The sequence below is a fragment of the Macaca nemestrina genome, chromosome 2 (assembly GCF_043159975.1).
Source record: "Macaca nemestrina isolate mMacNem1 chromosome 2, mMacNem.hap1, whole genome shotgun sequence".
Lineage (NCBI taxonomy): Eukaryota > Metazoa > Chordata > Mammalia > Primates > Cercopithecidae > Macaca > Macaca nemestrina.
Genome location: NC_092126.1, coordinates 92,455,259 through 92,481,209, shown reverse-complemented (window position 1 = coordinate 92,481,209; position 25,951 = coordinate 92,455,259). Strand labels below are relative to the sequence as shown.

At 38.9% G+C, this 25,951-nt stretch overlaps 1 protein-coding gene across 4 annotated transcripts; it reads right to left on the bottom strand.

Moving 5' to 3' along the window:
• Positions 1-100: 100 nt before the first annotated feature.
• LOC105489965 (actin like 6A) lies at positions 101-25,951 on the bottom strand. 4 transcript variants are annotated; one of them, XM_071091295.1, is made up of 14 exons: positions 25,760-25,951; positions 18,595-18,671; positions 18,253-18,427; positions 13,912-14,012; positions 12,897-12,994; positions 11,070-11,164; positions 10,660-10,766; positions 10,477-10,566; positions 6,475-6,536; positions 6,164-6,278; positions 5,954-6,034; positions 3,840-3,935; positions 1,808-1,894; positions 101-791 (listed from the first exon to the last, which is right to left on the bottom strand). In XM_071091295.1, the coding sequence occupies exons 1-14, from the start codon at positions 25,782-25,784 to the stop codon at positions 711-713; spliced, it is 1,290 nt and encodes a 429-aa protein (XP_070947396.1). In that variant the 5' UTR covers positions 25,785-25,951; the 3' UTR covers positions 101-710. The 4 variants fall into 4 exon arrangements, with proteins under 4 accessions (XP_070947396.1, XP_070947398.1, XP_011753439.1 ...); XM_071091297.1 differs by having other exon boundaries at positions 25,932-25,951; XM_011755137.3 differs by lacking the exon at positions 25,760-25,951 and adding an exon at positions 25,239-25,484.

Here is a 25,951-nt window from a genome sequence, read left to right as displayed (position 1 = left end):
AAGTGTGAATATGGCATGCTAATTAGCTAATTTGGTAGAAGCTAATTTACCTCTAAAAATCAGGTATAAAGTTCGGATTAAATTCCCACTTTATGAATTCTGACATTTAAGTAGGCTTTAAATGTCGCCTGCTATCTTAGAGGGTGAAGGTGATGGTAACTGCCACGGCAAAGGCAATAACTGAATTTGAGTAATAATTTTACCTCTGTTGTTAATAGGATATGAAGAGGATGTGGGTACTGCTTCAAAATAATGATAAACACATTCAGTCCTTAAAGTAGTAAGTCACAGTGCACCACAGTCCAAAATTTATTTCTGGAATGGCTAATTTTTATTTAATTCTATAAGCCTAAGGTAAAAAGCATAGGCAGTAACTTTTACTAGTCAATAAAAAGCAATTCTACCAATCCACTGGTAATTAATATACTAAACAGAGTTGGAAAGCATTTTACTGAAAGCAAAATATTTAGAGAAAATAGACATTTATACAAAATTATAAAAATGCTTGTAATAAGAATAAGTGCATTTCAAGGAAAGCACAAACTTATCTTAATTTATAGAGCCAGTTAAAGCTTTAAAAAATTTAAGTGGAAATTGAAATATGCAAAAATGTATAAACATTCTACAAAAGATGGTCATTCTTTTCCTGAGTATACTAAAGCTATGAAACGTAAGGTGACAAAGGAAGGTAGAAGCTTGGGAACTCTTTCTCAAGGGCATTTTCTTTCTACACACTGCTTCCCTCCTTCTTCATATTCTTGCTTGGAAATCCACATTTGTTGAAAAGTACCCTGTAAAATGGAAAGAAATTTATATAATTATGCCTTACTTTTTACTAGAAATGGCTTTTCTTAATTTATTTTTTTGAGAGAGGGTCTTGCTCTGTCAGCCAGGCTGGAGTGCAATGGCGTAATCATAGCTCATAACAACCTCGAACTTCTTGGTTCAAGGGATCCTCCCACATCAGCCTGGGACTCCAGGGGCATGCCACCTTGCCTAATTTGTAATTGTTGTAGAGATGGGGCCTCACACTATGTTGCTCAGGCTGGTCTTGTACTACTGGGCACATGTGATCCTCCTGCCTCAGCCTCCTAAAGTGCTGGAATTATAGGTGTGAACCACTGCACCAGCCTTTTTTCTTTTAATATCTTATTTTCATAACTCCTAAACTTTGAATAATTCATTTAAGAGTCCCACCTCCCAAAATAGTACTCGATTATTTCTGTCCTCCTCCAGAACCATACTCCAGAACAGTATATATGGTGTGTATATATACAGTATATAAAGGGGGAGGATGCTGTAAGTCCAGGATGCAGAAAAGTATAAGGATTTTTTTCTCCTTATTCAAGGCAGATGGTAGTCCAAGAAACATCTTACACACAGCACCATGACTTCACCATTTACTCCAAGAACCAATTCCTGACTTCCTAGACCTCACTGTAGACCTCACTGTAAACTGGGGAATGACCAGAACTTGAGAAGGAATGTTTCGATTTTAAATACATTCCAGACAAGCCCTGACCAGTGCCAATGGGGGTATAATTAGAAGAGGCATGCATATGTTAACATATTTCCACCTCTGTTTGAGAGGGGACATTGAAATTAGGCTGACAGATGTCCACTAATTAGGCAAAGAGGCATTTTGTTATATCAGAACACATAAAACTGGTTATTCTATTAGGTCCTCCACTCATTTGACAGTTATAAAATGCAAAGACAAATGAAGCACTGGAATTGTTTTTTGTATTTTTACTAAATTTAGTATAATTCAGTAAGAACATTTTTGCAAAGTAGCTCATCTACTAACCAAAGAGGCTAGAATGGAGCCGCCAATCCATGAGCTAAACCTCCGTTCCACTGTTGTATTATTTGCAATCAATTTCAGCCGCATACTCTGAAATAGAAGAATATGCATTAGTTCAATCAAATCTTGTGACTCAACTTAGGAAATTTTTTTTTTTAAATAGAGACAGGGTCTTGCTCTCCATATTGTCCAGGCTGGTCTCCAACTTTTGCACTCAAGCAATCGGTCCATCTCACCCTCCCAAAGTGCTGGGATTACATGCATGAGCCACTGCACCCAGCCAGGAAATTCAATTTTGACAGACTTCTGAATGGCTCCCTGTGGTTCAAACACTGATTAAAATATGGTAATTTTGAAATAGGATAACAAATCTCAAATCAATCAATAAATCAATCTAATGATTAGTATTATAATTCAGGTAATGCTCTAGATCTCCAAGAATTTAGAAAATACAAGGCAGATGTCTGTGTGCCTATATATTTAGATATCACTTGTAATAATAGAAATGTGGCATATGTAAAACATTCTTTTATATGGGAAGCTAAAAGACTATTAAATATACAGATTTATAGACATTGTTAGGGCATATGTAACCACTAATATGGGTTTTAAAATTTAATATTTAGTGCAGAACACCTTACAAAAAATCCACTTGAAGTTTTGTTGTTTTTTTTTTTCCTGAGCCAGAGTCTTGCTTTGTCACCCAGACTGGAGTACAGTGGCATGATCTTGGCTCACTGCAACCTCAGCCTCCTGGGTTCAAGCAGTTCTCCTCCCTCAGCCTCCCAAGTAGCTGGGATTACAAGCACGTGCCACCATGTCCCGCTAATTTTTGTTTTTTTTTTTTTTTTTGAGATGGAGTCTTGCGCTGTCACCCAGGCTGGAGTGTAGTGGCGCAATCTCAGCTCACTGCAACCTCTGCCTCCCGGGTTCAAGCAATTCTCCTGCCTCAGCCTCCCGAGTAGCTGGAATTAAGAGACGCCCGCCACCAGGCCCAGCTAATTTTTGTATTTTTAGTAGAGATGGGGTTTCACCATGTTGGCCAGGCTGGTCTCCTGACCTCGTAATCCATCTGCCTCGGCCTCCCAAAGTGCTGGGATTATAGGCATGAGCCACCGCATCCAGCCAATAAAAATTTTAAATTTAAAGTTAAAAGATTATAACTGCCATTCTGTTATTGAAGTACTATATAAATTACCTTCTCAAACCGAGTTTTTCTATTCTCTTAAAAGTTATTACAATATACCCACTGATCTTTCTAAAACAAACATATGAGCTCATCAGTCCGCTGCTAGATTTTATCCTGTGAAGAAGGAAGTATTTTCCCCTAGAGATTCAGCATAGCCCCACTGACACCTTGAGGCTTCTAGCCTCAAGAACTATAAGACAATAAATTTCTGTTTTAAGCCACCAACATGTACTTTGTTATGGCAGCTCTAGGAAACTAATCCATCTTTCTAGCCATATTGCTTTCCCCACTTATGTAAAGACTAGAAGCCAACTACTTTGAATTACTGGAACATACCCATCTTCTCTTAATATTTTTGTAAATGGTTTTATTCCCTCCATCTAGATATCCTTTCATAAATTAGTAATGAGTTGAACTATTCATTCAAACTATAGCTTCTTCATGAGGCTATTCTCTGATACTCCTAGCGAGTTAAGTAGTGGCTTCTTGGTGTTCCCGACAGCACCTGGTCCATGACATACTGAATTGTTTAGCATGCTACAGTCATCATTTTCTGCATGTCTAACCATCCTAGTAGACTGAGCCCTTGGTGTGCATGGACTAGTGCCTAGCAAACTATCCATATTTAAATATTAAGTTAATAAATGAGATTCAAATAATTTAAGAGAAACTAATAGATGTTAACTAGAAAAACTTGGTTAAAGGATATTAACTTTAGTGATACTATACCAGGCACATACAAAATATCATGTATCTATTGAAAGATGAATGCTTATCTACAAAATGACACCATCAGCGAGGAAAGATATGACTGAAGAATACCATTAAAGAACAAACAGAACTTACTGGAGGAGTTTTCTGAGACAGCTCTCTATTCAACCTGTCAGTAAAACTCTGTATTAGTGTGTTTCCTCCTGCCACTATTACACTGCCATAGAGACCCTAGGATAAAAATACAAGAAAAATCAGTTCCACGTTTCCAAAAGTTTTAAATACAACTAAAAATGTGCGCTACTACAATCTTCCCTTTCATTTTTTGGAAATGTTTTACTATTATATAGACCTAATAGCTTAATCCATCGATTCTCCATCCTAGCTGTACATTCAACTCATCTAAGGAGCTTTTAAAACACAAATTCCTAGGGGCAATTACATAAAAATGTCTGGGGATGGGATCCAGGCAAGATTACGTTTAGAGACAGGGTCTCGTTATATTGCCTACATTGGAATGCAGTGGCTATTCACAGGCACAGTCATAGTGTACCACAGCCTCAAACTCCTGGGTTCAAACATTCCTCCTGCCTCAGGCTCCCAAGTAGCTGGGACTACATGCCACTGTGCCTGGCAGGCATGGTTTTTAACTCCCAAGATTATTTTAATGTGCATGAAGTTTTAAGAACCACTAACTTAAAGGAATCATTCTAAAAATCATAATTTTTTTGGCAGATAGCTGCCAATATTTAATTAGAAGTACATTCTATAATGACTTTATCTTAGAATGGTCATCTGGAAATATTAATAGCAACCACCAGCCAAAAATTAAAATTACAAATATTTTGAAAAAGAATGCTCATCTGGAAGTTAGGATATTCAAAATTAGACAGATTATTTTATGATTGTGACAGACAATGATAAACTGAACATATTCCTGGCCAAAATGATTGCTACCTTTCTCTTTTGCAGAGGTATATATACATCAGAAGCACATGGGAGCTTTCCCAAAACACACATGCTAAGGCCTCCCCAAATAAAAATAAATTACTACTTATATTTACTTTGAATTTGCATGTATGCATCAGAAAGTTAAATGTCAACCTGTTTTAGTGGATAAGTTCCTATTTTTAAAACGTATTTCAAATGTCTAAATCATCTAAGTTTTGAAGTAGAAAATAGAATGCAAAAGTATCTCATTAGTTAAAGGGAGAATTTTCACTAAAAACAAAGTTATCACTGTTGCAATAAATATACTTCAATTCAATTACCTTCCCCCAAAGGTGGAATTGTATTTGCACTAAAAAAATCCCAAACTTATATTACTATTGTCCTAGAAACATCACATGCCTACCAGGTTACCAGGTGAAATAAAGGTAAAATAAAGTATGATTTTCATAGCCACTCAAAGCCTTTTTTGAACAACATAGTAGCTATTAGCACTATGCTTTAAGCAAATTCATTTATTCAAAATCTAGGCAGTATGTGGGTGAGAAGCTGAATTAGGTTTAAATAAGATAAAGTCAGTCCTCAATGTTATCAATATGACCTTGGAAACTGACTTTCAACAAAATGACATGTAACAAAACCAATTTTTTTCCTGAAACAATGTCCTTCAAGGACTTACTGTACATTGTTTCACTTAAAGTTCAGTCTCCAAGAACCTATCACTGATAATGAGTGAAATATATAATATGGAGTTAGTATTTAAAACCTGACAAAGCACAAAAAATATGAAGATCATTTAAAATAAACTTCATGTAAAAGTTACTCATACCATTTAAACCACACCTTCCTGAAAAATAAAAGTAGAAGTTGTACTATCTGTAAGAAAATCACCAACAATACATATTTTGGTTTGCCACATTTCAGGAAATCTCTAGTGCAGCACTGTCTACAGAACTTTCTGTGATGGTGCAAATGTTCTATATCTGCACTGTCTGATGCAGCAGCCACTAGCCACATTTATAATGAGGCTATTACAACTGAAGAATTGAGTTTTATGTTTTTACTTATTTTAATTTAAATTGCCACATGTGGAGGGTAGCTACAAAACTGGACACCATGGCTCTAGAGTTGCACATTTTTCTTTTTCTAGTACTTCATCTTTTTATAGATACTGTTATAAAATGAACTTCAAAGTCAATGACATTGACAACCATTAGGTCACTGTCAACCTAACAATGATTTGGGGGCATTTCAATCCCCTAAAAGGTACCTTTAAACCGTAACAGGAGACTGGCACTTACTGGTCTGATATCAATATCACACATCCCAACACTTGTGGTGACAACATGACTGACTCCTAACATTGTGTTTCCTGATAACCCCTACAACAAAAGAAAACAAGTAGTCACATGGAGGCTCTTCATACAGTAAAGCATATCTGAAACATTTTAGCCACAAAAGCTCTTCACCTATATAGGAAAAGCCAGGCTAATTATGAAAAGCTTTTATACCTTTACATTGGAAGGGTCAAATAATCCTTCTGGAATTTTTAGCCGCTCTGCACCAAAATCACAATTGTAGCCATTGGGGAACTCATAATGAACAGTTGGCATCTGTGCAGCCACTCTGAAAACATGTTAAACAGTATTACACAAAAGACAAAAATAATTCTCTTCAAAATTATAAACTACTAGGGAATTATCAACTTGTAAAAAAATGGGAATGAGAATATTTTAAACATTATTCAATTAAGTACTTTCTATGTTTTCTAAACAAATCCTTTCCTCATTTATAAAGTATACAATTTAAATAAAAAACATACTGTTCATCATAAGTTGAATCCGACACTTGAAGTACCGAAGCTTGAAAATCCTGGATAACACACTGTGAGTAAAAGAAAAAAGTTTAACAAACAAGGTTGAGATTTATCTTTGTAATCTATACTTTTATAATATATTTTAAATACTTTTCAGAATGAAATTGGACCATGTTTCTAGATGTGTAAATCATTTCAACAGTATTAATCTACCTAACAAGAATTCTGAGTATCAAGAAACCTAATTCTAAACATTTGCATTAGAAGCTAAATTACACACATTTAAAAGTTACAACAGTTATGAAACGATGAGAGATAAACAACTGCAGGTGCAGGAACCCCTGCACCACAGTCCTGCATAACAAAACCAATTTCAGAACACCACTTTCTTCTTAAAAATAAGCTAGATTAGAAGCAAGATTTCATTACCTACATATACACATGTGCATATACATCACATTTTACGCAACTTTTAATGACTGTACATAGTATAAAACAGTTTAATAAAATGCTATGAACTAACATGACCTCTAGAAAAATCTTGTCTAATATCTAGGAAAAATGAGTAATCCTAATTTTTCCTCATATATTACATGTACACACACACAAAATCTTTAGGTGCAAAAACTGTCAGAGCTGGGTGCAGTGGCTCATGCCTGTAATCTCAGCACTTTGAGAGGCCGAGACAGGAGGATCGCTTGAGGCCAGGAGTTCAAGACCAGCCTGGACAACATAGTGAGACCCTGTCTCTATAAAAATAAAAAATAAAAAATTAGCCGGGCATGGTGGCGTGCACCTGTAGTCCTCCCTACTTAGGAGGCTGAGGCAGGAGGAGCCCAGGTGTTTGAGGCTGCAGTGAATTACAATTGCACCACTGCACTCCAGCCTGGGTGACAGAGAGAGAGACCCTGTATTTATTTATTTATTTAATTTTTATTTATTTAGACAGAGTCTTGCTCTATTTATTTAGACAGAGTCTTGCTCTGTTGTCCAGGCTGGAATGCAGTGGCACAATCTCAGCTCAACGAAACCTCCATCTCCCATGTTCAAGCAATTCTCCTGCCTCAGCCTCCCAAGTAGCTGGGATTACAGGCACTCAGCACCACACCCAGCTAATTTTTGTATTTTTACTAAAGACGGGGTTTCACCATGTTGGCCAGGATAGTCTTGAACTCCTTGCCTCAAGTGATCCACCACCTCGGCCTCCCAAAGTGCTGGGATTACAGGTGTGAGCCACCATGCCCGGCCAACCCTGTCTTTAAAAAAAAAAAAAAAATATATATATATATATATATATATATGTATATGTGTGTGTGTGTATATATATACATATGTGTGTGTATATATATATAAATATATATAAAATTATATCATATATATTTATATCATGTATATATCGTGTGGATATATCGTATATATAGGTATATACATATATGTATATGTATACACATATATACACACGATATATACATGATATAAATATATATGATATAATTTTTAAAAACCTGTTAGATGTGATCCTTCTCATAGTAATTATGACTTATATAATTTTACTCTTAGTTTCTTTTGCTGGATACACATTAATTTCTATCAACAGAGTAAGCAAACAACCTACAGAATGAGAAAATATTTGCGAACCATGTATCTAATAAAGGTCTAATATCCAGCTTCTATAAAAAACTTAAACAAAAAAACCCACCTCATTAAAAAGTGGGCAAAGGACATTAACAGACACTTCAAAAGAAAACATATATGCGGTCAACAGCATATGAAAAAAAGATCACTATCACTGACCATCAGATAAATGAAAATCAAAACCACAATGATACACCATCTCACACCAGTCAGAATGGCTATTATTTATTATAAAAAAGTAAAAAAATAGGGCTGGGCACGGTGGCTTACACTTGTAATCCTAGCACTTTGGGAGGCTGGGGCAGGTAGATCATGAGGTCAAGGGTTCGAGACCACCTTGGCCAACTAAGAATACAAAAATTAGCCGGGCGTGGTGGCACGCGCCTGTAGTTGCAGCTACTCGGGAGGCTGAGGTAGGAGGATCACTTGAACCCGGGAGACGGAGGTTGCAGTGAGCCGAGATTGCACCACTGCACGCCAGCCTGGGCAACAAAGCAAGACTCTGTCTCGAAAAAAATAAATAAATAACAGATGCTGCTGACAAGGCTGCAGAGAAAAATGAAAGTTTATTCATTTTTGGTGAGAATGTAAATTAGTTCAACTATTGTTGAAAGCCGTGTGGCAATTCCTCAAAGAGCTAAAAACAGAACTACCATTTGTTTTTTTTTTCTTTTTTGAGGTGGGTTCTCACTCTGTTACCCAGGCTAGAGGGCACTGGTACACTCACGGGTCACTGCAGACTCGACCTCCCAGGGCTCAGGTGATTTTCCCACCTCAGTCTCCCATGTAGCTGGGACTAAAGGTGCACACCCCTACACTTAGCTAATTTTTCTTTTTCTTTTTTTTGAGATGGAGTCTCACTCTGTCACCCAGGCAGGAGTGCAGTGGCACCATGTTAGCTCACTGCAACATCCATCTCCTGGGTTTAAGCAATTCTCCTGCCTCAGCCTCCCAAGTAGCTGGGATTACAGGTGCCCACCTCCACACTCAGCTAATTTTTAAATATTTTTAGAGACGGGATTTCACCATGTTGGCCAGGCTGGTCTCAAACTCCTGACCTCAGGTGATCCACCCGCCTCGGACTCCCAAAGTGCTGGAATTACAGGAGTGAGCCACCGCACCTGGCCCCACTTAGCTAATTTTTCTGTTTTTGTAGAGACAGGGTTTTGCCATGATTCCCAGGCTGGTCTCTAACTCCTGAGCTCAAAGGATCCACCCACCTCAGCCTCTCAAATTACAAGCGTGAGCCACCATGCCTGGCCCAGTACTACCATTTGACCCGGCAATTTCATTACTGGGTATATACCCAAAGGAATATAAAGCACTGTATCATAAAGACACATGTATGCGTATGTTCACTGCACCACTATTCACAATAGCAGAGACATGGAATCAACTTAAATGCCCATCAGTGGAAGACTGGATTAAGAAAATGTGGTACATACAGACCACAGTGAAAAAAAAAAAAAAACAAAGAATGAGATCATGTCTTTTGAAGGAACAGGGATGGAGCTAGAGGCCATTATCCTTAGCAAACTAATGCAGGAGCAGAAAACCAAACACAGCACGTTCTCACAAGTGGGAGCGAGATGATGAGAACACATGGACACAAAGAAGGGAACAACAGACAGTGGGGCCTCCCTGAGGGACGAGGGAATGGAGCAGAAAACATAACTATTGGGTACTAGGCTTAGTACCTGGGGGACAATAATCTGTATGACAAACTTCCGTGATACGAGTTTACCTATATCACAAACCTGCACATGTACCCCTGAACCTAAAATAACAGTTTTTTTAAACAAAACAAAAAGAAATTAAGGTGTATCTGTGGTGTCAGGTTGTTTTACTAACCTCTTCCCCATCAGTAAGCCATATGTTCAGAGATGGGTTTTTAGTAGAGAATCTCTCATGGGTTCCTTGTTCTGAACAAAAACACATTTTTGATATGGCTGACTGATGCTGGGAAACAGAACATAACTGAGACATACTAGTATGCCTCTCCAAAACCTAAAACCATTTTCTCAGTCAAAAATGTTCAGAATAGCATAAAACAAAAATTCCTTCCAGGTCTCACCATAGTAATCCAAGTGAATATGTAGTGATTTGCAGAGACATTTGTTTGGCAAATATGAAAAGCATGCCTCTCACAGCAAAGCTCTTTTGTTAGTAAAGTATCATTAAAAATATAGAGTGTAATCCTGAGATCATGCTCTATTTAATCTTCAAAATATATTTAGTAATTTAAAAAAAAGAGCTTGAAAATATAAAGTGCTCATATTTTACTCAAGGATTTACAGCCTATATATAACTTTTTTTTTAACACTCACGCAAAAAGCCTATAACATTTTTGTAAAGAGAATGAGGGTTACTTACATTACACATATAATTGTGCCAAGACCTTGTAACCTGAGGCAACTTCTCTTTTCTTTTCCAGTTTGCTGGAGATCCTTCACGAACAGCTTCCTGAGAGTACCAAGAGATGCTATGTTAATGGAGTTCATTTCATAGGGGTGGGGGAGCTAGAGGTAAGTTCTAGAAAGAAAATTCAATACTTACTTTTGATGCAATCATATATGGAGGAACCAATTCAATATTCATTTCTTGGAAGAGTTCTCTGCATTGCATAGTAATAAAGTCTCCAGCAAGAGGGGATTTCACAATGCCTATGAAACAGATGAGACAAGGCTAAGAGAGCAGTTAAGTCCAAACTTCCTAGAACGAATTTCCCCTACGGGTGTATTTATATGAATAACTTTTTCAGGTAAATGAACTATCCTTCAACACATAAATAAAGCAATGCATCAGTTTTAAATACACATTATATACTAAAGATTTTTAACATACTTAAAAATGATCTTATTCAGAAACTGATATGCTTTAAAAGTGCTACTCATCATTTTATTTCATTATGTGCGTCCTCGTAACACCTAAAATCATCTCAGTGTATCCTGGTTAAATACATTTACCTTGTTGAAGGACATAGCCATCGTGGACTGGAATTGCAGTGGTATGAGTGGCTCCACTGTCCAAAATCAGCCCAGTAGAACGACCATTAGCAAATCTAGTTTAAAACATTAAGGAAAAGAAAGTATCAAGGCCGCTAAAATAATGTTTATTGTAAAGGGCAGGCTCTTATATTTCAGAAACTATTTCTTAAACATCTATCTCATAGTTAAAAATGTATTACAGTGAATCTAGGGATAAAAATTGGTATAAAATAATATTTATGGCTTAAGAACAAATAGCAAGAGGCAGGAATTCTAGAATGGAGGTATCAGGAACTCAGGGAAACCTTTATCCTAGAAACAGCTACTATTAAGCTGGTCAAAATTAACATAATCATTGAAAGTCTCTGGAGACTGATCAAAGCGCTTACAACAAACTGAGATGCATTTATTTAACAAAATGTACAGAAACTTGGTAAGAACAGTGGGAGGTTGTGACAACTGAGCTAGGGACTATAACCATTCTCACATAGCATTGAAGAGGAGCTGTTTCAGCAGTTTGGCAAAGCCATATGGCAGTTCCTATCTCCTCTAACTCAATGGGCAGGAAAACTATGCCAGGTGAATTCCACAGTTGGTGAATATTGGCAGATCCCATTTTCCACATTCTGTGCTGCAGAAGGCCTATACTACCTGAATATACTAAACTGAAGTTTAGGAGTAGGGGCATTCACTCATTCATCAAATATTTACTGAGCGTCTATTAGGTGTCTACTAAGTCTGGTGCTTAATAAGGAGGGAGGGAGGAAAGAGGGAGGCTGCTCACCTGGCACTAAAATTCCTTTAACACAGTAGACACACAATGGTGCACCAAAACTGCCTTTTCCCTGAAGGTTATCCTGTTTAGTGAAGTAGATGATCAATAAAGCTGTAAAAAGAAAAGCTCACGATGTCCCAGGGAAGGTGGTGGTGTAAAAGAGAAACCTATTCCTGGGATATCCAATTGTTAATTATGGGGAAGGGAATATGGGCAAGAGTAGGAGCATGTGGGAAGACCAGGAGGCAAGAGAACACAGCGAGGTCAGAGAACTGCAAGCACCTCAGTACGGTCTGAAAGTAAAAGGAAGAAATGTAGAAGATGATTCTAGCTTAAAGCAGACTAGCACTTTAGAAAGATTATTAGAGGCTGGGCATGGTGGCTCATGCCTGTAATCCCAGCACTTTGGGAGACCGAGGCAAGCAGATCGCTTGAGTCCAGGAGTTAGAGAGCAGCCTGGGCAACATGGTGAAACTCCATCTCTACCAAATAAATAAATAAATAAAAATAGAAAGATTATTAGATCAACAGTGTAAAGAATGGGCAGACAAGAGGATGTGCTTCAGTAATCCTGGAAATAGCTTCCACCTAATGCTGTGGCAGTGGGAAAGAGAGAAACAAATAGCAGGAAAGAATAGGTGGGACTTGATGACTGACTAAATTTGAAGGGGAATGAATTTACAGCCAATTTCCAGTTTTCTGTGATATTGGAAGGGAGGGAGAAAATGGCAATCTTTCATTTCATCTAAGCCAACTGGTTAAAATATTGCCTTCTATCCACATGCACCTTCCTAAAAACAAAAACGTCTTAACACTCAGAATTTGAGTGTTACTTTATTTCCCTCATACTTTCTAGTGTATCATCAGTTCTAATGAGAAACACCAAAAGATGAATAGCTAAAAAGCAAGAGAAAAGAGAAAAAAACAACTTCTGAACAAGCAATAATTGGCTTATGTCTTCTGCCAGAGTTATCACATTCAGTAGTATGGTATACACTTCAAGAGGAAAGGTATTACTCTTTCAAGGATACGCCGTCAAAACTGCAGTTTTGCAAAGGAAGAATGCAGGGATGTTGTAGTGTTCAAACATTAACTCTGTCAGTTTCTCTCTCTTTGCTCTAGTATTCCACTTGAGAAGAGGGGAAAAAGAAATGCAAGTTATTAAGAATTAAAAAGTTGATTTACCTCCAGATAAAATCTAGCACTATATTAACAAAGAAATAAAACAATAAGAACAGCAAAAAATACCATGGGAAATAATCTTTCATAATAATATCTCACAAAAATAAAAACAAAACCTCTATATTTCTTTAGATGTAGATTAAATTTAACAAATCAATCAGATAAGAATTAAAATTCTTTAATAATAAAATTGCTTCTATAAATTCTAGAAATTAGAGACTTTTCCACATATGAGGAAATCAGTATTCTTATAAACATATTATTAAATCTAAAGAGTAAATATGGTCAATCCAAATCCTAAGTATGAATTTTAGACCACCAAATTCTCCCACTTATAGATGGTATTCATAAAAGAAACTATAAGTTAGCAACAATAAGATACTGATAATTTATGACCATTATGCTTGCTTTCTGGGTCGTTTCTGTCTATGTACCAAATGTATTTCACAAGAGACTTTGGTCCAGAAATTTCCAGCCCTTGTTCAACATCTTAATTCTCTCTTGGAAACTTGAATAAAGTAGATATACGCTGCCCTTGGGGCACAAGAAATGATTCGTAATTCAAAATGGGAAGCAGTCCTAGGAAATAAAATGTTAAATCCCTAGAAATACATAAATAACCACAAGAATTCATTAGTGTGTTTTGTTGTTCTCTGCATATTTTATCAGAATAGTAAAATGAAAGTTACAATAGTATTAAAAAATTAATCTTTTTCCCTAATTTTCAAATTCAAAATATGAATTTCTGAATTTCTATGCCTCTTTATAGAAAAATATTCATCAAATGAGTAGAAAACTAAAGGAAAAAAGAAAAAAAAAAAACAACCAACTACAGAAACATGAAAAAGAAAATCTTTATCTCACCGGTGCCTCTGACATGAGAACAGGATGGAGGCTGGCTTCTGATTTGACATGCATTTTGTAGGTATGATCCAAAATAGCCTGGAAACTATCCCAGTCCTCAACTAGAATATAAGATTAGTAACTTGGAAACAATGCATAGTTGAAGATGAATACAACATATTTTGAGAAATTGTTTCTGTGACTTAACAATTAATACCGTATTATACAGAACCTACTGATTTTACAGATCAACTTCATACCACAGTACTTTATATAAAGATTACCTTTGTCTTCTAGATACATAGAACTTCTTTTTGGTCCCTCCAGCCCCCAGACCTATCCCAAATGTAATTAATCTAACAGACCTAAAATACCAAGTAAATGTTAATCAATTCAATAAATACTTATTAGAGGCCCAGAATGTGATCAGAATAACAGGAAGTACAGAAGAATTATATGGCCTTCTAAATGATACTACTGCTGGGTTTAAAAAAAAAAAAACAACAAAGATTTGTATGGTCTAGACCCAACACTCAAAAAAGCTTACAATCTATTTGGAAAAAGACTAAAAGACATGTTAAAAATTCAAAGAAGAACATCTGTCTTCAATTCGGCTTCCACCTAAACATTCCATTAAAACTACTGACATAAGTCATTAATGACCTTCTTTTTTTTGAGATGGAGTCTCACTCTCTCGCCCAGACTGGAGTACAATGGCACAATCTCGGTTCACTGCAACCTCTGCTTTCTGGGGTCAAGCAATTCTCCTGTCTCAGGCTCCCAAGTAGCTGGGATTACAGGTGCCCGCCACCATGCCCAACTAATTTTTGCATTTTTAGTAGAGACAGGGTTTCACCATGTTGACTAGGCTGGTCTCTATCTCCTGACCTCAGGTGATCTACCCACCTCGGCCTCCAAAGTGCTGGGATTACAGGTGTGAGCCACCGCTCCCAGTCGCGAATGACCTTCTACTAGGCAAATTCATGGACACTTAACATTTTTAATCTCATCTGACTTCTCTAAATTATAACAGTATTGCCTTCACAAGAGTTTACAAACTTTTCTACTGCAGCCCAAAGAAAAAATGTCATTAATTATATATTTCCACAGGCCCACCTGGATTTTTTTAACTTCTTTCTTAGTGTAAAGCTTTCAATGTCACAGCGGAAAACACTGAGAATAAATGGAATTTTATGCTTCCAGAAACTTTTTCTTTTCTTATTCTTCCCCTGAATTTTTTCCTACATCCCTAATTGTTCCCTTTCATTCTCCTTCAAGGGTACCTTTTATTCTCTATTGGTTAAAATATACAAGTTTTTTGCTAAGAACTCCATCTTCAATCCTCTTCCCATATTCCAAATTTTTTCAGAGTAATAAAAAGCAACTCCATGTCTTAAAATCTTTCTTATAATCTTTTATTCCCCTGTTTACAGAATTGTCACCTGGATGTTCTAAGCACTTTTAACTTAGTGAACCCATTTACTTACTATACATGAAAGAGTTAACACTGCAAGCCTGAGAAAGGCCTGCTTGTAAGGCTCACTCTTAGCTGGTGTCTGGAAACACGATTGGCAAACAGTTCCCTACGTTCATATAAAACTTGTCCCTAAATGGTAAGAGTAGCTCGCTATACCTACACTGTTTGTACAATGTGGTTGGTTCTGAACACTTGCTTTCCTTCTGATAATCTAAAATTTTGTTACATGCCAGGTACATGGTACCTACATAACCAGTCCTCTGTAAAATCCTTGGGTACTGAGTTTCAGAGTTCTCCTGGAAGATAACACAGGTTGTAACTTGTTGATGGAGGGATTAAGCACATCCTGTGTGACTCCACTGTGAGAAAACTCTCTGAAGCTTGCATCTGGACTTCATCATCCCCTGTCCCTTTTCCCTTTGTCGATTTTGTTTTGAATCTGAATCTTCAGTACAATAAATCTTAGCTGTGAATACAACCATATGCTGAGTCCTGTGAGGGAGTCTTGCTGGTGAGTAACTGAACCTGAGAGTGATTTGGAGTATCCCTGATAACCTCGCTTTTTTCTTTTTCTTTCTTTTTTTTGAGACAGAATTTCGGTCTGTCACCCAGGTTGAAGTGCAGTCATGGGATCTCAGTTGCAACCTCTGCATCCTGGGTTCAAGTGATTCTCATGCCTTAGCCTCCTGAGTAGCTGGGATTACAGGTGGTATGTATCGCCACACCTGGCAAATTTTTGTATTTTTAGTAGAGATGGGGTTTCACCATGTTGCCCAGGCTGGTCTCGAACTCCTAGACTCAAGCAATCCACCCGCAGTCTCAGCCTCCCAAAGTGCTGGGATTATACAGACGCAAGCCACCGCGCATGGCCAACCATGCCTTTTAAAACCATAAAACTTGCTTCTTCCCTTTCTATTCCTATCTCAATGCATGGTACTCTCTGTTCAGAGTTACTCCAACCAAAAATCTAGGAAACTTTCTCAACTTCTCTCTTGCTTTCACTCCCTCGATCGTTTAGTACCATTTCTTTCCTGGTTACCCTGAAAGTCCCTTCAGGATCTCTACCAGCATTATATAAGAGTTTAAACCTTTTTCATTTCTCATCTGGACTCTTACCTCCCTTATTGAGCTCCGTCTCTAGTGTCTCCTTCCAATCTAGACTACATATTACTATTCATCTTTCCAGCTGGCAAATACGAGCATATCACATCTGTTTAAATTCCTTTGGGGTTATCCTTCAGTAACTAGCTTAATACAACCCTGGGATGGTTTACAAGCCCTTTTATGACTGCTCCCTGCCTACCTTTCCTGCTACTGACCCTAATGAGCCCAATGCTGCAACCATACTTAATTGTATTACATTTTTAAGCACATAAGCTTCTTTCACAATTCCATCCCTTCACACATGCTGGTCCCTCTGCTTTACCCAGCTTTGTCAGCCAGACTCTTTTTTTTTTTTTTTTAATTATACTTTAAGTTCTAGAGTACATGTGGATAACGTGCACGTTTGTTACATATGTATACTTGTGCCATGTTGGCGTGCTGCACCCATCAACTCATCAGCACCCATCAACTCACCATTTACATCAGGTATAACTCCCCATGCAATCCCTCCCCCCTCCCCTCTCCCCGTGATAGGCCCCGGTGTGTGATGTTCCCCTTCCTGAGTCCAAGTGTTCTCATTGTTCAGTTCCCACCTATGAGTGAGAACATGTGGTGTTTGGTTTTCTGTTCTTGCGATAGTTTGCTGAGAATGATGGTTTCCAGCTGCATCCATGTCCCTACAAAGGACACAAACTCATCCTTTTTTATGGCTGCATAGTATTCCATGGTGTATATGTGCCACATTTTCTTAATCCAGTCTGTCACTGATGGACATTTGGGTTGATTCCAAGTCTTTGCTATTGTGAATAATGCCACAATAAACATACATGTGCATGTGTCTTTATAGCAGCATGACTTATAATCCTTTGGGTATATACCCAGTAATGGGATGGCTGGGTCATATGGTACATCTAGTTCTAGATCCTTGAGGAATTGCCATACTGTTTTCCATAATGGTTGAACTAGTTTACAATCCCACCAATAGTGTAAAAGTGTTCCTATTTCTCCACATCCTCTCCAGCACCTGTTGTTTCCTGACTTTTTAATGATTGCCATTCTAACTGGTGTAAGATGGTATCTCATTGTGGTTTTGATTTGCATTTCTCTGATGGCCAGTGATGATGAGCATTTTTTCATGTGTCTGTTGGCTGTATGAATGTCTTCTTTTGAGAACTGTCTGTTCATATCCTTTGCCCACTTTTCGATGGGGTTGTTTGTTTTTTTCTTGTAAATTTGTTTGAGTTCTTTGTAGGTTCTGGATATTAGCCCTTTGTCAGATGGGTAGATTGCAAAAATTTTCTCCCATTCTGTAGGTTGCCTGTTCACTCTGATGGTAGTTTCTTTTGTTGTGCAGAAGCTCTTTAGTTTAATTAGATCCCATTTGTCAATTTTCAGCCAGACTAATTCTTATTCATTGATCAAGATTCATCACAAGTTACCTCCTTTGTGAAAACCATCACTGACTCCCAACACTAGAGTAAAATACCTCTCCTCTCTAATCCCATTGCTCATTGCATATACCTATATTGTAGCACTTATCACAGTGTACCATTATTTGTATATATACATACATCTATTTCTCCTAACTAAGCTTTTAAGGAAAAGGAACATTTCTTATGTATCTTTATATTCTCAGTGTCTGAAATCAGTTTGTGGAATAAAAACAAAACAAAAAACAAAAAAAAACCATGGCTGATGTTCAACTTATAGGAAGCTACTACTTTGTATGTAAACTGTAACATGTATACTCTATAATCAATTCCATGGGGAAAACATCTTACCCATCCCATTTTTTAGAGGTGAAATGGCCTCCATATTCTCCCTTGGAACACGCAGAGCATTAGTATCTATGTAGTAGGTGGGACCGCCTTGTTTGCCTTTATCGCCATCTATTTCCATTAATGTGCTTCCGTCATCTCTTTCTACCACCATACCAATAGCTGTAGGAAAATCCACCTGTAAGAGTCAGAAATATGATACACAAGTTTCACCTTTTATCAAGGAGGCATTTTTTCCCCCAACTAATATAATTTATTATATTTTGTTTTAAATTAGAATTTCTGCATGACTTTAATTTACATGAATAGCTCTACATATCCAATTAACTCTAACTTTACACTTACCTTGGGGCAGTCCTCACCAGCATAACCAGCTCTCACAGTATAGGATCCAATGTCAAAAACAAGGGCTCCAACTTCATCTGAAAAGATTAAAAGATAATTAGCATTAACAGCTTGCAGAAGTATCACATGAAAATCACAGCTCACTGCAGCCTCAATCTCCTAGGCTCAAGCAATCCTCCTGCCTCATCTTCCAAGTAGCTGGGGCTACAAATGCATGCCAGCACGCCCAGCAAATTTTAAAAAATTTTTTGTAGAGATAAGGTCTCACTATGTTGCCCAGGCTGGACTCAAACTCCAGGGCTCAAGCAATTCTCTGCCTCAGCATCCCCAAGTGCTGCAGGCATGAGCCACTGCACTCAACCCAATTATATTCATATTATTATTCACTTGAACCTAGTTTCAAATACACCTTAAAGAATCATTTAATTAAAATATAACAAGTCATACACCGTATTTCAGTAGAGGTTCAATCAGTTAAGAAATGGTACACTAAAACTGGGTAATTTGAGTTTACTTATTAAAGGGAATTATTTGCAAAGATATAGGTGAAATACGGACAACCAGAAGGAACAGTACAGTTCCCCAGTACTATAATGATAACTAATAATAATGGATCCACTGCCATTCTTCAAACTGAAGAAACAAGAAGAAATTACTGTTATGAGAATCTGGAGAGAAAGTTGTATGGGGAGGGCTACCTGATAGGAGCTGTGACTTTTAGTAGAGGGGATGCAGTTAGCCATAGATTACCCTGAGGTGAATGAATCAGGCTAATAAATATACCAGTAACCTCCCTCCACCATCAACTAGGGTGATTCTATAATTTATTATCCAAAGTGGGACAACCACTATGGGCAATTTAGTTACATCTACTAAAGTTGAAATTGTGCATACATAGAATTACACTTATTTATTCTGGAGACACTCTCTCATACAGGTTGCAAGGAGACATGTACAAGAATGTTCAACAGCTACAAGAACTGAGCAATTTATTAACCTCTCTGCTTCAGTTTCCTAACATGTAAAATATACATAATAGCTCTTACCTCACAGGATGCGCTAATGATTAAACGTATTAAATACTTTCATGTATATGAAGTCTTAGAAAACTCACACACTAAATGTAAGCTGCTATTATAATTGACACACTGCTTGCCATAGGAAAAGGCAGAAATAATCTAACGGTCTCTCAGTAGTGAAATAGATAAGCAATAGTATATTCATACAATGGAATCCTGTACAGCAGTTCAAATGAACACTCTAGATCTACATATGTCAGCATCAATAAATCTAAAAGAACGCTTAGTTTTAAAAGCTAGTTACCAAAAAACTATATATGTATACACACACACACCCCCCTCAAAAAAAAAAAAAAAAGAAAGAAAGAAAAGAAAATACGCATGGGGTCTGGGAATGTTACATACCAACTTCAGTTCAGTGGTTACCTGAACTGAAGAAGTGAGAGGAAATCTGTATCAATTAACATTTTTATTCTTAAAATATCTGAGGAATTAATATGGCAAAATATGACATCTATTTAATCTCACTGGTGAATATAGTATTGTATTACATACAAACTTATAGTAATATTACCGTAATATCACATACAAACATATATTTATATATTTTTTATGTTTATATATTTTTAGTATGCTTAAAATATTTCAAAAACTTCTTAAAAATTTTAAAAGTAAACCCATTACTTTGCAAATATCAGTTAAGAGATAGTATCTTTGCAGAATGATTTTTTTTTTTTGGACTCGCAGTCTTGATGTGTCACCCAGACTGGAGTGCAGTGGTGTGATCTCGGCTCACTGCAACCCCCACCTCCCGGGTTCAACTGATTCTCCTGCCTCAGCCTCCCGAGCAGCTGGGACTACAGATGTGCACCACCACACCCAGCTAATCTTTGTATTTTTAGTAGAGATGGGGTTTCATCATATTGGCCAGGCTGGTCTCAAACTCCTGACCTCGTGATCCACCTGCTTTGGCCTCTCAAAGTGCTGGGATTATAGGTGTGAGCCACCGCACCCAGCCTTTCGTTTTTACTCAAATAAAACAAAGACACATTTAAATTTCTAATATAAAAGAAAGTTTATGTATTTGTTACATTTCTCAAGATAATTAACACAACCCTGTAAAATTCTCTGGTCCAAATTATTTTGTCAGAAACTAGGGGATCCTTAAAAGGAGAACACTGTATTTGTTTTCACCACAGCACCTAAACTTGAGTACAAATGGTAAGTATAGCAATGAACAGGAGTTGATAACATTTAATACTTTTATTAACCAGAATGCTGGGTAAAGAGATATCCTAATTAAATGAATTAATTGTATAGTTAACCAAAAATTTCAACTTCTGTTCCTCAAGGATTTATCTTTTGCCCTGCACTAGGAACCCTTAACCTGTTCTGTGTTATGGACCCTTGTGACAGTGTTGTGGACTGAATTGTGTCTCTAAAATTCCTATGTCAAAATCCTAACACCTAGTACCTCAGAATGTGATGTACTTGAAACCAGAGTCTTTATTCTGTACTTTTTTTTTTTTTTTTTTTTTTATGTTTTGAGAGAGAGTTTCGTTCCTGCCGCCCAGGCTGGAGTGCAATGGCACAATCTCAGCTGACTGCAACCTCCGCCTCCTGGGTTCAAGAGATTCTTCTGCCTCAGCCTCCTGAGTAGCTGGGATTACATCTGCTGGCCACCAAGCCTGGCTAGGTTTTATATTTTTAGTCGACACTGGGTTTCACCATGTTGGCCAGGCTGGCCTCAAACTCCACACCTCAGGTGATCCACTCACCTTGGCCTCCCAAAGTGCTGGGATTATAGATGTCAGCTACCATGCCCAGTGAAACCAGAATCTCTGAAGAAGTAATTAAGTTAAAATGAAATCATTAGATTGGGTCCTAATCCAGTATAACTGATGTTTTTAAGAGAAAATTCGGGCCGGGTGTGGTGGCTCACACCTGTAATCCCAGCACTTTGGGAGGCAGGCGGGTGGAACAGGAGATCAAGACCATCCTAGCCAACATGGTGAAACCCCAACTCTACCCAAAATACAAAAAATTAGCCGGGCATGGCGGTGTGCACCTGTAGTCCCAGCTACTCGGGAGGCTGAAGCAGGAGAATTGCTTGAACCCAGGAGGAGGAGGCTGCAATGAGCTGAAATTGTGCCACTGCACTCCAGCCTGGGTGACAGAGCAAGTCTCCATCTCAAAAAACAAACAACAACAACAACAACAAAAAAAAAACACAGAAAATTCAGACTTGGACTTGTACAGAGGGAAGGCCATGTGAAGACAGAGGGAGGAGATAGCCATCTATGCACAGTGAGAGACCTCAGAAGAAACCAACTCTGCTGACACTAAGATCTACCTCTAGCCTCCACAACTGTGAGAAAACTAATTTCTGTTGTTTAAGCCACACAGACTGTGGTACTTTATTATGGCAACCTACAAACTAATACACACAGTTTAGGAAATTATGAATCCCTTCTTAGAATGTTTTTAAATGTTTATAAAAGAAACCAATTATAATAAAATATAGTTCTACCATGGAAACTTTGGGAAGGCCACAAACCCCATGTTAGGAGCCCTTTCCCTAATTTACCCTTTCCTGGATAATATACTGTACTCCTATAGCTTCAACTTCTACCTAAATACTGGTAAATCCAATCTCAAAACACTCTCTCTCTCTCTCTCTCTCTCTCTCTCTCTCTGTCTCAGCTCTAACCAATGTCTAGATCCATATCCTGAACTTTTTACTGTACAACAACATAATTGTATCTGATGTCTCATGGGTATCTCAAATTCAACACATCTGAAGCACTGCTCATCTCAGCATTGCCTAACACATTGCTGACCACAGTCCACATTGGCAAAAAGCTGAGAGTTGTTGTGAACACCTCCATCTTTCAAGTTCTGCCAAATATTTCTGCTAAGTATTTCTCAAATCCCCTCCTTTTAAATACCATTGCCCCTGCCTTCAATCAAGCTCTTATCTCAACAGGGAAACTACAATTCCCTACAGATACCGTGCCTCCACCTCTTTGCCTCTTAAATCTACCCTTCCAACTGCTGCACTGTGATCTTTCAATATTGTAACTGTCATTATTTTGGTACATAAATCCTTCAACAAAAATAAGGGGGTGAATCATTCCGTGGTTTCTCATCATTGAATTTGATAAAATTTAAATCACTCTAGCAAGTTGAAATTCAAGGCGTAGCAATATCTGGTAGCAGTCTCACTTCCTGCCTCATACACTGACTTACTGGGTAATATGTCATCTCCTGAACACACCACATACTCTCAGCTAACCTTTGCATATGTTGTCCCTTTCCACTCCTCCTCCATCATCCCCATTACCTCTATTGTAAAGTCCCTTGACTCCACCACATGGAATCAATAACTTTATTCTCTGAACTACCTTTGCACTATATATATATAACATATGTAAATATATATAACATATATAAATATATAACATATAAATATATATAACATATATAACATAAAAATTATATATAATTATATATATAAATTATATATAACATATATAAATATATATGTTTGTTTTTGTTTTTTTAGGATACAGTCCTGCTCTGTCACCCAGGCTGGAGTGCAGTTCCGGGTTCAAGTGATTCTTGTGCCTCAGCCTCCCCAGTAGCTGGGACTCCAGGCATGTGCCACCATGCCTGGCTAATTTTTGTATTTTTAGTAGAGACAGGGTTTTGTCATGTTGGCCAGGTTGATCTTGAACTCCTGGCCTCAAGTGATCCGCCCGCCTCAGCCTCTCAAGTTGTTGGGATTACAGGTGTGAGCCACCGCACCTGGCCCCTTCTACATATTGTTATCAATGAACAGCTCTCATTGAATTACAGTTACCATTTCTGATCAATATAAGATGCTATCAACTACATGATGCACCACTATTTCCGGCATCACTAAGAAAATAATATGGCAATTAAAACTCTGCCAGGCCAGCACTACTGAGACATATTCTGGCTGGGGGCAGTGGCTCAAACCTGTAATCCTAGCACTTTGGGAGGCTGAGGCAGGAGGACTGCCTGAGCTCAGGAGTTCAAGACCCGTCTCTATTAAAAACAAACAAACAAACAAAAGACATATTCCAACTTCAGCTGTTTAAATGTGGGAAAAATGTACAATTAAGAATCGGTGAAATATGGTGTCTATTTACCTAACGGATTCATCTACAAGACTGAACTTCTTGATGACAACAGCCTATACCTGCCACATAGTGCTCAAAAAACATTTTTGTGAAATAGAAAAAAATCCAACATATCAGCTCATTTTCCTGCCCTAATTAGTAAACTGGATATGGTGGAAGTTTAATTTAAGACTCTAAATTCTTAGAATTTTACATCTGTTCCTTTTTCAGGATGGGAGATACATCTAATTCCTGTACCCTGCTTCATTAAAAATCAAGCCCCATGAACCCTAAGTAGGAGAGTGGCAATGGGAGGCAGGAGGCTTAGTAGAAAGAACCACAGAGTTCTGGATGTTTAAAACCTAGGATGCAATTTCTAGTGTATAAAAATCCTCAAGAATTGAACCTCGGCCGGGCGCGGGGGCTCAAGCCTGTAATCTCAGCACTTTGGGAGGCCGAGACGGGCGGATCACGAGGTCAGGAGATCGAGGCCATCCTGGCTAACACGGTGAAACCCCGTCTCTACTAAAAAATACAGAAAAACTAGCCAGGCGAGGTGGCAGGCGCCTGTAGTCCCAGCTACTCGGGAGGCTGAGGCAGGAGAATGACGTAAACCCGGCCACTGCACTCCAGCCCACTCCAGCCCGGGCGACAGAGCGAGACTCCGTCTCAAAAAAAAAAAAAAAGAATTGAACCTCTATTCTACTAAAAAGGTTTTTTTTCTTTTTTGAGGATTTAAATGTTTTTCTCCTTCCAAGTTTAGGGGTGATGTGATTTTCTTGGGGAACATGAAGGAAAAATCTTATTTTTGTTGTATCTTACCTGTAAAATGACATCCTTTATAGAAACAGCATCACTACTAGACACAGCAACAATAGCAATAGTCTGGATTTGTTTTCTGGGTCTCTAACTCATCAAACACAACCCAGAACATTAATTATATGTATCAGTGTTTTGATTCACCTGCAGATCTTGCAAAAATGGAGGCTCTAAATCAGTAGATTTTGAATGACGAGTGAGATTCTGCATTTCTAACAGGCTTGCAGGTGATGCTGACACTGCTGGTCCATGGCCCAGACTTTAAGTGGCAAATGTAGCATTATTTCATTTAACCTCCACGCCCATCCCCATTGGCTAGGAATTATTCCACAAATGAGGCCTAAAGTTGGAAAATTATGTAAATTGCCTAAGACCAAAGCGCTCAACAGTGAGGCGGATATTTCAACTCAGGTCTGTAACCCCCCGCACCTGGTAATCTTTCTGCCACACCAGTCTAATCAAGGATAAGTGAAAAAACAAGACGCCTAGGACCCCCGGCAAACTTTCTGGGCATCCTTAAACTACACGTGCTCCTGAATTAATCTCAAACAGACCCGCCCACGAGTCACTCTGGAGACTCCGCAGCCAACAAACAGGCAGGAGTTACTACTGAAAGGTGAGGCAGCTCGCGCATGGGGCACAGACAGGGAGGAGGCAGTACCCTAAGTAGCCGCCGCTTCCCTAGTCAGTTCTACGGCTTGAGGCTCGCATTGCCACCTGTGAGACGCTCTGGGAACCCTCCGTCCACGCTTGCAAACCGCCGGGACCTTCCAAGTTTAGGCGCGAGCACATGCGCCCCGACACAGCCGAGTCCAGGAGGCACTCGTGGAGATGCGACCCTGGGGCGGTAACGCAAGCCGGGGCCCGGCGGCCGGCTGGACTGAGCTTCCCGCCCAGCCCCGAGGCTCTCTAGAGAAACGAGCGTGCATCCCAAAACCCTGCTTCTCCGGGGGCAGAGGCAGGAACCGGCCACAGAGAGCCGCCACTTCAGGGCGCCCGAGGCGCTGGCCGAGCCTGGTGGGCTCCGGGGGCGGGCAGAGCGTGGGGCGGGGATGGGGCGGGGAGGCCGGGGTCCCGAGAGGGGGAAACCGGAAGGGAACGCCGAGGAGGGGAGGGCTGGGAGCGGCGGTTACAAACCCCACACGCCGAAAACGCGCGCTCTCTCCGGCCGCACTCACTCACCTCCCCCGTACACGCCGCCGCTCATGGCTGCTGCCGGCGCGACCCCTACCCTAAGGGCTAACTGGAGAAGTGACTGCAGTGGCCGCGACTGCGAGTCCCGAGAAGCGATAGCCCCTGACTCCCTTAACTTCCACCGCCACCCCCCTCAGGCAACAAAGCGGCGTCCACACACCCCGGAGCTCAGCTACACTT

What these genes read in the sequence shown, in the direction of transcription:
- LOC105489965 (XM_071091295.1), bottom strand. Translation starts at nt 25,784, where the DNA reads ATGAGCGGCGGCGTGTACGGGGGAG. An exon ending in GGCACAATTATATGTGTAAT is followed by an intron (nt 6,537 to 10,476) that starts GTAAGTAACCCT and finishes TTTTACTCACAG; the next exon opens with TGTGTTATCCAGGATTTTCA. An exon ending in TTGACCCTTCCAATGTAAAG is followed by an intron (nt 6,035 to 6,163) that starts GTATAAAAGCTT and finishes CTTTTGTTGTAG; the next exon opens with GGGTTATCAGGAAACACAAT.